The sequence below is a fragment of the Phyllostomus discolor genome, chromosome 6 (assembly GCF_004126475.2).
Source record: "Phyllostomus discolor isolate MPI-MPIP mPhyDis1 chromosome 6, mPhyDis1.pri.v3, whole genome shotgun sequence".
Lineage (NCBI taxonomy): Eukaryota > Metazoa > Chordata > Mammalia > Chiroptera > Phyllostomidae > Phyllostomus > Phyllostomus discolor.
In genome coordinates this window covers 35969065-35982305 of record NC_040908.2, presented here as the reverse complement: position 1 = coordinate 35982305, position 13241 = coordinate 35969065, and the positions used below count along the sequence as shown (strand labels likewise).

The 13241-nt window shown below is 33.7% G+C and overlaps 1 protein-coding gene across 4 annotated transcripts in view; it reads left to right on the top strand.

Annotated features, from left to right (window-relative positions):
* The window catches only part of PPP4R3B (protein phosphatase 4 regulatory subunit 3B), a 49195-nt gene extending 36886 nt beyond the window's left edge, over positions 1-12309 (top strand). For 3 of the 4 annotated variants that reach the window (XM_028516978.2, XM_036027983.1, XM_036027982.1), the window contains 6 exons: positions 400-558; positions 4047-4216; positions 6209-6348; positions 6663-6847; positions 8430-8632; positions 10677-12309. In XM_028516978.2, coding sequence (XP_028372779.1) covers positions 400-558; positions 4047-4216; positions 6209-6348; positions 6663-6847; positions 8430-8632; positions 10677-10772 — 953 coding nt within the window. In that variant the 3' untranslated portion in view covers positions 10773-12309. The remainder of the gene's footprint in view (positions 1-399; positions 559-4046; positions 4217-6208; positions 6349-6662; positions 6848-8429; positions 8633-10676) is intronic. The other variant, XM_036027980.1, reaches the window with a different exon arrangement.
* The last annotated feature ends 932 nt before the right edge of the window (positions 12310-13241 follow it).

The following is a 13241-nucleotide window of genomic DNA, read 5'->3' as shown; positions in this document are numbered from 1 at the left end:
TCACTTTAGGCAAAAAGTTTGAGGTACTTCCTCTGTACTGTGGACCCTAATGTAGATTTATTAATAATTAAAACGTATTAAAGAAGCATTATGAAGAAAATCCCATTGCATTTGTGGTTTTACTATCATGTTTGTAGATTTTTATTGAGGGTTTTATTTTCCTCTTGACATTATTAAATATTTTATGCAACAGCCTTAGAAAAATATGTTTAGTAGGTAACTGACATTGCTTCTGGAGAGTCTGCGTAATGAAAAAGTAAAAGTCTGTAACTTCTTTAGTTGATCTAAGAATAAGAAGGAAATACAATTTTACTTTTATTCTAAAATGTAGGGTATAAATTTTATTTTCTATTTAGGTGTATTGCAATACTTGATTTTCATGTGATAATTTCTTTGTAGATAATTATCAAACAGCACAGCTGCTTGCCTTAATTTTAGAGCTACTCACATTTTGTGTGGAACATCACACATATCACATAAAAAACTATATTATGAACAAGGACTTGCTAAGAAGAGTCTTGGTCTTGATGAATTCAAAGCACACTTTCCTGGCATTATGTAAGTAAAAATTTAAATGAATAGTGTAGTAAAATGTTTTAAGGAACAATATTTCTAATAGAGATAAAAGCCAAAGTTACCCATGTGAATTTGTGTATTTTTTAGTAGTATATATGCTATTAAAGAGAGGATTATGAGAAATACTCATCTTTGTTTTATTTAAAGGATAAGAGGAGTAGGTCATAGTGTTTCCTCATCCACACAGTTGCTCACATTTAGATTCAATTAGCTTAACTGAGATAATACTCTGTTCAATGATAACATTTCAGTAATAGAACCAGTCCTGCTATCTTATATATCTGCTTCCTCAAACTGTCATTTAGTAGCGACTCTTTTTATATTTTTGAGATACAGGCCTTCCTTGCTTTGTTTTTGTGTAACTCAGGTTATTTATTGAACTTGTAAAATATTTGCATCAATGTTGATTTTTGGCAAACTATAAATTGTCCTTTCCTCTTTATAATTTCACCTGCAAATGAGATAAATACGCTTGCTTCTGTCATTTTGTTGTTGTTTTCTGAATATAAAAATTATAGTTAAAATTTAAGCATTTACTTAATATATAAAGAAAAGATTAATCTCCCTACTACATCCTTTACTTTTAAGGCCTTAAAGTAGCCACTGTTGCCCTGGCCTGCATGGCTCAATTGGTTGGGCATCCTCCCACAAAATGAAGGTCACCAGTTCAGTTCTGGTTGGGGCACATGCCTGGGTTGCAGGTTCAGTCCCCCATCGGGGCGTTGATGTTTCTCTCTTTCTCCCTCCCTCCCCCTCTCTCTAAAAAAATAAATAAATATTTAAAATAAAGTAGCCACTGTTAACTTCCTGCACTATTTCTTTTCTATTCCTTTATCCATACTTATAGAAATTTACATAAACATGCACAAAGGTCTTTTTTGTTTTATTTTTACAAAAACAGGATACTAACACACTTCTCAGCCCCTTAATATTACTCTAGGTCATTGGATATGGTGTGAACCGATTTTTGTGTACTATACAGAGTTGAGTAACATTTCCTAGAATGGCTTTTCCACAGCTAATTTTAACTATTCTCTCATACATGGATTACAGGATTGTTTTGGTACTCTGCCACTCCAAACAACACTGGAGTGAATAGTCTAGTATATAAATCTCTTATGTACTAGTTGATTTTTTTTCATAGGATAGATTCCAAATAATGGGATTGTCAGGGCAAAGTGTTGATATATTTTTAACATATCCTTTTAAATTTTAATTTAACACATAGCCTCTGGATTTCTTTCCCAAAGGATTGAAGCGCTTGACATTGTTTTAGCACTCCGTTCTACTAGTTTGTTAATATGTTACCAAGTTGATGGTGGAAAATGTGGTATTCCATTTGTGTTTTAATTTACATTTTCCTTGACAATAATTTTTTTATATTTTAGTGCTTTGGTGTTTTATCTGTTATGAATTGCCTATTATGTTTTTCTTAGAGCTCTTTTCATATTAGAGACACTATCAGTTTATCCTGTTTTGGGGGGGAAACATTTCAGTGTCATTTGTCTTTACCTTTATTTTCCATATGACTTTTAAAATTCTTACATGTCTCTTTCCTTTTTATGGCTTGTGGATTCTTTGTCTTGCTTAGGAAAGTCTTCTATGTCCTAAGATTATACACGTATTCTCAATTTTCTTATAATAATGTGTATTTCACTTTTTACATTTATGTGTGTAATACATCTGAAATTTTTTCTCAAATAGCTTTGTTGTCTTCTAGATGGATGGCCAGTTGTGTAAACATTTTTACTAAATAAACTTTTATTTACTGATTTAAAGTTTCTCTTTATTATGCAGTAAGTTGCCATATATACTTCTGTCTTATTTCTGGGCTATCTGTTCTTCTAATTCACTAAGTGAAATAAAGGGAATGTATTTTCTTATGCCATTGTAGTCTCTCTGCTGTAAACTTTAATGTCTGTGAGCGCCACTCCACTTTTCTTGTTTGTCATTTTCTTGGCTCTTGGACATTTTTTCTATCACAAAAACTTTAAAATAATTTTATCCAATTCATTCTGATTGCACTTACATTAAATTTATATATTAATTTAGGAAGGATTCTCATAATAGGTTTTTCTGTCTGCTTTTCTTTAGTCCTTTTTTGATGACTGCAGAGTAGTTCCATTTATACGGATATATCATAATTGAGCAAATCTCTAGTACTTAAATGCTTATACTGCTTCAAGACTTCCATTATTATATGCAGTGCTGTTTTACCTCTAGCTTTGTTTGTGTTGGTTCATTCACCAGCAGTAGATGAGCATGCCCATTTGCTCACCTCTTTGCCAGTACTTCAGTCTTTTTAATCTTAAGTAAACGCTTTCTTAGCCCACCACAAAAAGAGGTGATGTTATAACTAACTTCTCTCCACACTTGTTCAGTGCTACAGTTACCATACATTTTTACTGTCTGTGGCCTGTTTCTGTTTTATTCTCAGATAACATTTATAACCTCTTTCAACAATCACATCTTCTTTGAATGACTTCTATCCATCAACAGAGAGTTGAAATGAGAGACAACTTATAAAATTGGAAACCTTGTATTTTGAAAGATTTGGGTAGTGGCATCAATAGAAGAAACTACTTATGGGAAAGGTTATAAATTACAGGAAAACAAACATAAAAATAAGGGATTAAAATTATAATTTTTAGTAATTTTAGCAGTAACATTGTTAAATTTGTTTAGCTTAGGGGAAAAAAACTAGTTAAAAGGAAAAGTTTTTTCAGTATTCTAAAATGTGAAAAGCCAAATTATACTATTTATTTGTTACTCTATTGTTCTTTTACAAGTACAGTCTGATCAGCCACAGTGCATGTTTACCTAAGGCAAAACAGTTCATAAGCAATTGGTAAACAAGAGAATGAAATTACTATAATGTGGAAGTAACGTTAGGTCACAGATGATTTTTCCAAAGCAAAGAGAGCAGAAATAGTGAACTCTGTTAAACTGGCAGCAGAGGCCCCTTTGGCTGTGTGTTCAGAAAATTTCAAAGCAGTACCTCCCTCCACAGCCCCCTCCCCTGAAGAGGTAGGCTCTTCTGGCAGTTTGCACCACTCCGGGGGGGGGGGGGGGGGGGGGGCACCTTAAGGACAGCCCCCTGCTGATTCTGAGCTGCCTTCACTGCTTTGTCTCCTCATCCACCACACTGTTCTGAGTACTACCATCGTTTGCGTTTTTAGGTTTTTGTGTTACTTTTAAAATCTTTTTGCTGTGGAGCCACCTGCCTAGGTAGTTTATCTCCCAATCGCCCATTATGGGGGTTTTTGTTAGCTCTGCTAACTCAAGTTGCATTCCTACAGGTTTTGAGTGGCCTTTCCCTAACTGTGTTTTTCTCAGAGCCCAGTAATGTTTCGTGCACAGTTTTGCTTTTTATTCTAGAAGAACATAGACATTGTTTTATGTAAAAATACCTGTATAATGATTAACGTTAATAAGATCCTTGACTTATTCCTTGTATTATTTTTAATTAGGTGCTCTTCGTTTTATGAGGCGGATAATTGGCCTTAAAGATGAATTTTATAATCGTTACATCACCAAGGGAAATCTTTTTGAGCCAGTTATAAATGCCCTTCTGGATAATGGAACTCGATACAATCTGTTAAATTCAGCTGTTATTGAGTTATTCGAATTCATAAGAGTGGTAAGTTTATATTAAAGGATTCTTAGTAAAGTAAAATAATTACATGTTTAGTAAAGTTAATATTTTAAATTGTGAAATTTAGCAGTCTTTTTTAACCCCTATTTATCTATAATCATCTTAGTTCCATTTATTGGCCAAGTATTTTAGGATCAAATTTGTCATATGTGGACATTACAGACAGGCATGTCATTCATGTGATCTCTTTGATAATTGTAGGGCTAGTGATAAAAATTAACAGGTTGAAAAATAATTCCTTTGTTAGACATTGATATGAGATGTATAAAAATAGGATTTATTGTGGAATTCTGAGTTGAAGAGTTCAGGGAGTTAGATGGACTACTCCAACTGCCTATTTTACAGGTGAGGGACTTGAGATACCCAAAGTGATTAAGTGAACTATTCAAGAGCATCCATTTGGTTAGGAGCACAGTCAGAGTTTGAAGTTATGTTACAGCTCAGTTTTGGGCAACAGAAGATTTGTCATTAAAAGACCTGGAGAAAGTTCTATATGAATAACAAAGGTAAGACAGATAACTGTAAAACTGATAACAATAAATTTGCCCTCTCTCGACACTAAAGTCATTCCACCAGGGACTGGCCATGTGGTTAGAAAGAACTTGAAAAAAATAAAGTCAAAGCTAGGAATTCACTTTCTAGTTTTGTTTCTTACAAATCAGATTTCTGCTGATGACATGCTATTGTCATATGGAGATTATTTGAGTGACCAGATTGTTTTTATAATATTGGTCATTTGCCAAGAGTATGATACTCACAAGGATGAAGAGGATTGAAGTACTGTCTTTAGCCTTAGAAAAGAGGAAATGTAGTTAACAAGCTCAAGTTCACCAACAAATCTGAACCCAGATTCACAGTGTACTGTTCTAATGAATCAGAGATTAAATTTCAACATTTTTTTCCTTTAAAATTTTTGATGAGATACCAATAAATTGTAAGGTTCCCAAACCCTTCCCTATTCCTGTGATTGAATTTGTTTTTTCAGAAAATAAAAATAGTTGATAAATATACATTGAATCCCAAAACTTACCTTTTTCTTGAGTGTATGACATAGATTGTTTTTCCTAGAGTTCTAATTTTCCTTCTTTGCATTTATTTTGCATTGAGATATCCAGATAAACTCAAAGACTTAAAATCCTTTAATGCAATCAGGTTATGGTGGATCTTTAAGAAATAGCCTGTATATTTCAGGACTAGTATTAAAGTCCTGAATCACAACTTTAATAATATTCAATAATGAGCCTGCTTTGTACCCATGCATTACAGTGATCACTTTGAATGCTTCACTTAGAAGTTAGAAGTTATTACTACTAGTTTGTTTCACAAAGATTATACTATTAGAAGACTGGGAATAAACAAGTAGTATGCAAATTAATAGTTTATCTGATCTGTATATGCAATATAGTCTGAGGAATCTGTGTTTATATCTTAGGTAAGGTGTATCTCGTTTGGATAGATAGGACGTCGTGTTAAATGAGAAGTCATTAAGTAATACCTAATGTTTATTGAAAATATAACGTCAAAATCTGCTTTCTAATTAGCTTTGTGCTCTTTACCAGTCCATCCAACTTCTCTCAGAGCCTCAATTTTCCTTTGCTGTAAAATGTGTATAATAAAACCTGTTTCATAAAATTGTTATGAGGATCAAGTGAAATGGTATGTGCAGGTGCTTTTGAAATTGTAAAGTTCTATGTAAGTGTAAAAAATGAACAGAAGACCTAAACTAAATCCATTTACTTTTGAAATGTTCTTTATAATCCTCCAAAAGGGCTCCATCCAGTGATTTGCTTCTCCTTTTTTCCAAGTTTTCTGTGGAGTCCTGGCTCATGTGTAAAGAAACTAGGACATTTATTTTTAGAAGGTGATTTTGAAAAACCTTTTTTGATCAGTTTTGGAATTACAAAACACAATTTTTTTAAGTTTTTCTCCTAACAAGCATTGTATTATATTTGAAATCTAAATTTTGTGCTTATACAGGAAGATATCAAGTCTCTTACTGCACATATAGTTGAAAACTTTTATAAAGCACTTGAATCGATTGAATATGTTCAGACATTCAAAGGATTGAAGACTAAATATGAGCAAGAAAAAGACAGACAAAATCAGAAACTGAACAGGTATTGTTTAAGTATATTACATTTATAGCCTATAAATTTATGTTGGATCTTACCTGTGAAATTTACCCAGGAATTTTCTTTCCACAATTAGGTAGGACAAGGTTATATATAGGAGGGTAGGCTATCTCCCTACCTCCAAATTTTTGTATGAAAAATTACTGCTCCATATTGTAACTCAAGATAATTCTTCATCTTATAAATATTACCCAGTTAAAATTACTTCAGCTCCTCTTGGTTATACATAAGTATTCTCAAATTCAATCTTACCATGAATTATAAATCATGACTCAAAATTTATGGTATGTTTCTTACAGTGTACCATCTATATTGCGTAGTAACAGATTTCGAAGAGATGCAAAAGCCTTGGAAGAAGATGAAGAATTGTGGTTTAATGAAGATGAAGAGGAGGAAGGAAAAGCAGTTGTGGCACCAGTGGAAAAATCTAAGCCAGAAGATGATTTTCCAGATAGTTATGAAAAATTTATGGAGACTAAGAAAGGTATTAAAATTTTGAACTTCTGAATAGTGCATCCTCTTATAATTATTGTAAAAGTTATTCATTTGCTTGTAAAGTTCTGGTCATTGTTTATAAAATATGAAAGATGAATTTAATACTGCATCATAATATTTAATAAATTATGTACTTTTTCTAAATTTGTTTAGGATTTCTTTTCATGTTTACAATATTTTTCTGGAAGCTTTCTATTTTATGAGAGTCTGCATTTGCTATTTAGAAATTTCATTATCTCCTTATACTTGGCTTTCTATGAACAGTCTTGGCTTTTTTTCTATTCTGAAATCTCCAATAATAATAGACACCATACAGATCCATAGAACCTTTTCAGAGTACTCTGCCTATTATTGCTAAGGAAACTAAGCTCAAAGAAGTAACTATGCTCTTTGAAATGTTAAAATCATTATAGAAGGTTTTTTTTAATTGACTTTATTGGGGTGTCCTGGTAAATAAAATTAAATAGGTTTCAGGTGTACAATTCTATAATATATCATCTGTAAATTGTGTTGTGTGTTTACTACCCAAAGTCAAGTCTCCTATCACCATTTATCCCCCTGGACCCTCTTCTACCTCCTCCCACCCAAAAGTCTCATAAAGATACAGTATCAAGAGAAATAAAAGTAAAATTACCCATCTTCTCAAAGAACTATCTTTTCAAAGAACAGAACTAGTTCTGTTGCCTGAGAAATTACCATTATTGGAGTACTGACCTGTATATATCATCTAAATGTTTAATAAAAATTTATATCTTGGAAGGAAAAAGCATTTCCTAGACTTATATATAAGTTTGTCATTTTTGAGTGAAAGTATCTAAAGGTATTTTTTACTAGTTAGTGCTTCATTGAGTTATTACATTTTCTCTGAAAGTATTCTGAGCCTTACTCATTTTCCACTCATTAATGCCGTAAGTTCCGTTTATTTTAGTTGCAGGAGCAAATAGCTCCTAAGCAATAGACACTTTTAGTAGCCAGATTCTTCTACCTGTACTCATTACAGGCACTGTGTGTACTGGCTACTGGCAAAAGAGTCACTGAGGCCAAACTTGAATTAGTATATCCAGTTAAAAATCCTATACCCCTCAAAAAAATAGTAGCAACCAGATGTTAAAGGATAATAGACTCCTGTCCCAAAAGAAACCCACACAGGAACATGGAATATTCAGGAAATAAAAGACTGATAGATGCAATGATACCATTGTCTTTAGGCATTTGAAATATTAGTTATGGGAAAGATTATTAGGGGTTTAAAAGGAGCATAAAAGTATAGAGTCAGTGAGTGGAAGCTGTAGGGAGACAAGGAATTAAGCAAATAGTGAGTCCTTCGAAGTGTCCTAGATACAGCAGTGTAGAATTCTAGCATAGGGGGACTGATTTGTTATATGCTTCTGAAGGTCCTTTCTGACTTTGAGATTCCAGGTAATAAAGACTTAATCGTGCCTCTCCACTGTTTTAGCTCTTACAAAGCACAGACAGTGTTTTGTAAAAGTTTTTAAATTACTGTTCTTTTCAGATACGTTGACTTAACAATATTTACTGATAATAAGTTTAAAATTTTACTTTTGGTTTAGCAAAAGAAAGTGAAGACAAAGAAAATCTTCCCAAAAGGACATCTTCTGGTAGTTTCAAATTTACTTTCTCCCACTCCACCAGTGCTGCTAATGGAGCAAACAGTACAAACAATAAATCTGTAGTGGCTCAGACACCACCAGCAACTTCTAATGGATCCTCTTCCAAAACTACAAACTTGGCAACATCAGTAACAGCCACCAAGGTATGTGAAACTGCTCGACACATAAATAAACTTGGCTTTTTTCCATCTGTAAAATTATTTTATGTTTACTGAAGAAAATTTGGAGAATAAAAATACTTTCAAAGAAGAAAAATATTGCCCACATCATCAGAGATGACTGCTCTAACACTTGATTGATTTTCCTTTAGGTATGTGGTTTCTTTATCTGACATGTAACTGAGGTCTTTCTGTAAACAGATTTGTACCCTGTTTTTATTTATTTATTTATTTATTTATTATAAGAATATTTATGTTATTAAACATCATTGATGACTCTAGAATTTCATTTTATTTAGCTGTATCATGATACTTTAAGAGTTTCTCTTCCTTAAAGATTTTATTTATTTCTAGAGAGAGGGGAAGGAAGGGAGAGAAGGAGAGAAACATCAGTGTGTGGTTGCCCCTCATGCACCCCACACTGGGGACCTGGCCCGCAACCCAGGCATGTTCCCCAACTGGGAATTGAACCCATGACCCTTTGGTTCACAGGCCCATACTCAAAGCTACATCATCTGGGGGTACAAGGTTAAATTTTATATGAAACTTTTTCGCTTACATTTGTATTATATGTAACCATTCTTTTCCCCAAAATGGTGTCACTTAACAATAAAAAGGCATAAACATAGTTGAACTATGAATATAGAGTAAAAGGACAAGAGGTGGAAAATGCCATAGTGGAAGACCTAACTGAAGTGATGCTTCTTCTTTTGAACACAAAATACAAGTCTCAGTTTATTGTTTTACAAAAATGTAGACTCCAGGTGGAGATTCCAGGTGGTATGGCTCAGTGGACTGAGTACCAGCCTCAGGCTGGTGAACCAGCCCATTATTTCTCTCACATCGTTGTCTCTCTCCCTTTTTCTCCCTCCCTTCTCTTCTTTAAAAATAAATAAATGAAGTATTTTTAAAAAATAGTTCAATAAGGTCTAAATACTACTATTATACTAATTTTACAGTTAAGGAAACTGAGGCATAGAAAGATTAAATCACTTGCCCAAGGTCATGTACCTAAAAAGTGGCGGCATTGGAATTTGGAGTCAAGCAGTCAGGCTACAATCAATGTATTCTTAACAATTTAGCAATACTGCCTCTTGCTTATCAAACGTAAGACTGTGTTAAGCTGAAACTGAAGCAGAAGGATGCTAACGTAAGTATATATGTTTTATTTAGTTCACAGACTTTCAAATAACTGTTTCTAGCTGTTCCAAGGCCTTTGTTGATTGATTTTACAGTGTTTTTGTTATATTCTGGTAAAATGTTAATGCCAGATACCTAGGTTCTTTAGGAATGAAGCTACTTGGGTTTGAAATGAGTTATTTCAGTTGTATTTGTTTAACCCCTAGATGTCTGAAGGGTTTGAAATAAATGCAGTGTTTTCAGTAGCCCTGTAGTCTTAACCTGTAGGACTTGGATAAGTTTCATGGGATTGGTTCAAAATGCATGCAAACCTCAGGACATACAAATTTCTGGGTAGAATCTCCAGGACTTGAATAGGATCTTCAGAGGGGTTCATTACTCATAAAACACCTGAATTACTTCATTCGTACTTTTCTTCTGGTTAGAGAGAGGTAGCCCAAGAATTTTTATTCATTAGTTTTAGGAACCATGTGTTTTATTATCATCAGCCATTTGAAAACAGTGACATGGGCCTAGTTATGAAATGCACGCATAAGGAACAGAGACTAAGAATACACTCACTGTCCCTGACTGGCTGTTCTCTTACATTGGAAATTGGAGAAATTAACTATTTCATCTCCAGGGTCCTTCAGCTCCAAATGCATGATTCTTTGTCAGCCCTGCTGTTTGGATGTAATTATTTTTCCACAGTGAAATTTTGCTGAATAAATTGAATCATGAGGCATCATTAAAAATCCAAGACAAATAGAAAAGTTGAAGGTAACTAAAAGTGCCACCAGTTATATTGTACTTACTAGCTGTGCATAATTTCAGGCAGCTCCTTTATCAAATTCAGATATATCTATTTAAGTTACATGTTTTTTTTATTTATTTTTTTATTCTTCAATAGGGAAGTTTGGTTGGTTTAGTGGATTATCCAGATGACGAAGAGGAAGATGAAGAAGAAGAAACATCTCCTAGGAAAAGACCTCGCCTTGGCTCATAAAATATTTACTGGGGACCCTCAACATGTGGTCTTACTAAAATGCTGCAACCGGTCAATGAGCTGAAACTCTGCTTCAGAAAGCTTTCTCACTTGAACTTATAAATATAACATGGAAGTAGCAAAAGACACTCGGTATATCAGCTAGGAGACTTCTATAAAAAAGTCAGGCTTCCCAGGAACTTGATTGCTTGCTAGTAATTAAGGGGTTTGCCTTACAGGCTGTCAAAAAAAAAAGTTCAGTAACCAGAACCTGGGAGAATGCTTCTCAGCAAGGAAACTCTCAGGTTTGGGGACGGTTTTAGGGGAGGGACAAGGTTGACAATATTAATGCAGGGTTGCTCCAGGGGGTATCGATCTAGAAACAATTACAAAACTTCAGATGAAAACCCAATAACATGTATAATGGTGCTGGCCATGTTGTTCTTTTAATCAAATGCCTCTTTTTAAAAAAAATTTTTGTGGAAAACATTCGATAATCATAAAAAATGAAGTTAACCTATTGAGACCACTTCTCTGAAGATACAACAAACATTCAGCCCTTCTGTGTGGTCAGAGGAAAGTATGCCCCATAACACGGCACAGGTTGAGTTTTCTACACCAGGAATTTTCGTACGTATTTTGATGAAAACAAACAAGCTGGATTCAAAATGGACAGTTTTGTTCATATAACTTTAAAATCAGCACTTTTTAGAGATAACAGATGCCAAGAGTCAGTTCAGTAGTATCCCAAAATGATTTTCTCTAGAAACGGGAGATTGAACATAATGTTCAACTGCCTACCAGTACAATCTTTTGTGGAAGGTACTTTGAAGTTACTTTCTGTTTTGTTAGTAAATTGTCTCTCTCCAGAGCTGCAGGAAATTTTTAAAGTGTAACTTATAAAGACTAGCATACAAAGAATAGTGCTGAATTCAATGGAATTTAATATCTAGAGGCCATTTTGATCTAAGAAGTTACTTTATTGTCAAAGTCAGTATGCAGCACATGAACCTTTTCCATAAACAAACAGGGGTTTAATATTAAAGCTGCTTTTTTTTTTAAGAGTAAAAAGCACATTCCATGTACGTAATGAATTCAAAATAACTTGAGGCAAACAGTTAAGAGGTTTTATTTTTAGAACAAGCAAGTTAAGTGTAAATATTTTAATGTTAGTTTGTTCATCTGTGATCTAAGATAATGCTGAGAAAAACATCCCCCAAACTACAATTTAATGCTTTAGGGGAAAAATTAAAAATAGTAATTCCAGCTACAATCTTCAGATCACCCCTGTAATGTGTTATGGGTCCATTTTTCTTGAAATAGCTTAAACTAAAGCAGTTTTCCCTGTTTTGGAGATTTTGTAGTTAATTTTAATTTTGGCTATTGTTTGGAAAAGATGGGCTGTCTGTGTAGATATGAAGTATAGTTTTTCCATAAAACAGATGTTTATTTTGTATCAAAAATACCACTGTATTTGTTTTACACCATTTGTATACATGTGGTGATATTAATGCTGAACTGTAAAATTCAGGAATTAAAATGTGACCCTGTAATTCTATGATTGTTGCTTTTGTTTGGTTTGTTGTAAATATAAGTTAACTCCATTTGAGATATGTCCATTTTACAATTATATTTTGCAAGCCAATAAATTATCTGTATTTATTACAAACCACTAGGTCATACACCAATCTGAATGAAAGAATTCTAAACAAATGAGGGTCAACTGCACTTTAAATATCACTGACGCTACTTAGAGAAGGCGTGCCTTGGGCAAATAAAGTTCCAGCACCAAAGCATCACAACTTGGGGCTTGTTACCACCTCTTTCATTACAGGCACATAAAATGAAAAACACCTTCCTCTGCATAAGGCAAATGACTTAAGATAATTTAAACCAACATCAGTGACATTACTGTATGAATACATTTTCAAAGTTTCATCAAGCCCCTTCACTCTTCCCAGCTCTTACTGAATTTCCTCTTGTAATCTAAAAAGCCCAGGCCTAAAGTATTTCCCTGTTTCCTCGACTCTTCCTGATTAAGTAATTTAAGTTCCAGTAGGAAGAATTATTGGGTTGGCCAAAAAATATGTATTTTTTTCCATAATATAAAAGACATATTTTTCATTTTCACCAGTAATTGGATTCAGATATTCTGAGTGTGTCGACTCTCTCCTGCATGATATAACATTGATTGTTCCCAATTATCATCTCGATTGCTATCAACTTCAACTGATCTACTCAACCGTGGGGCATTGTCCAGCAAGAAAGCTCCAGCACAAAACTTCACAAACCACTTTTGACACGTTCCATCAGTCACAGCATCTTCTCCATACACTGCACAAATCTTTCTTTGTGTCTGTGTTTCAGTTGTGTTTTTACCTTTCTTGAAATAATAAAGCATAATATGCCAAAAATGTTGCATATTTTCTTCCATCTTCAGTATTAAAATGGCTGTACAAAAATTCCCCAATTTTGATGGTTTTTTTTTTA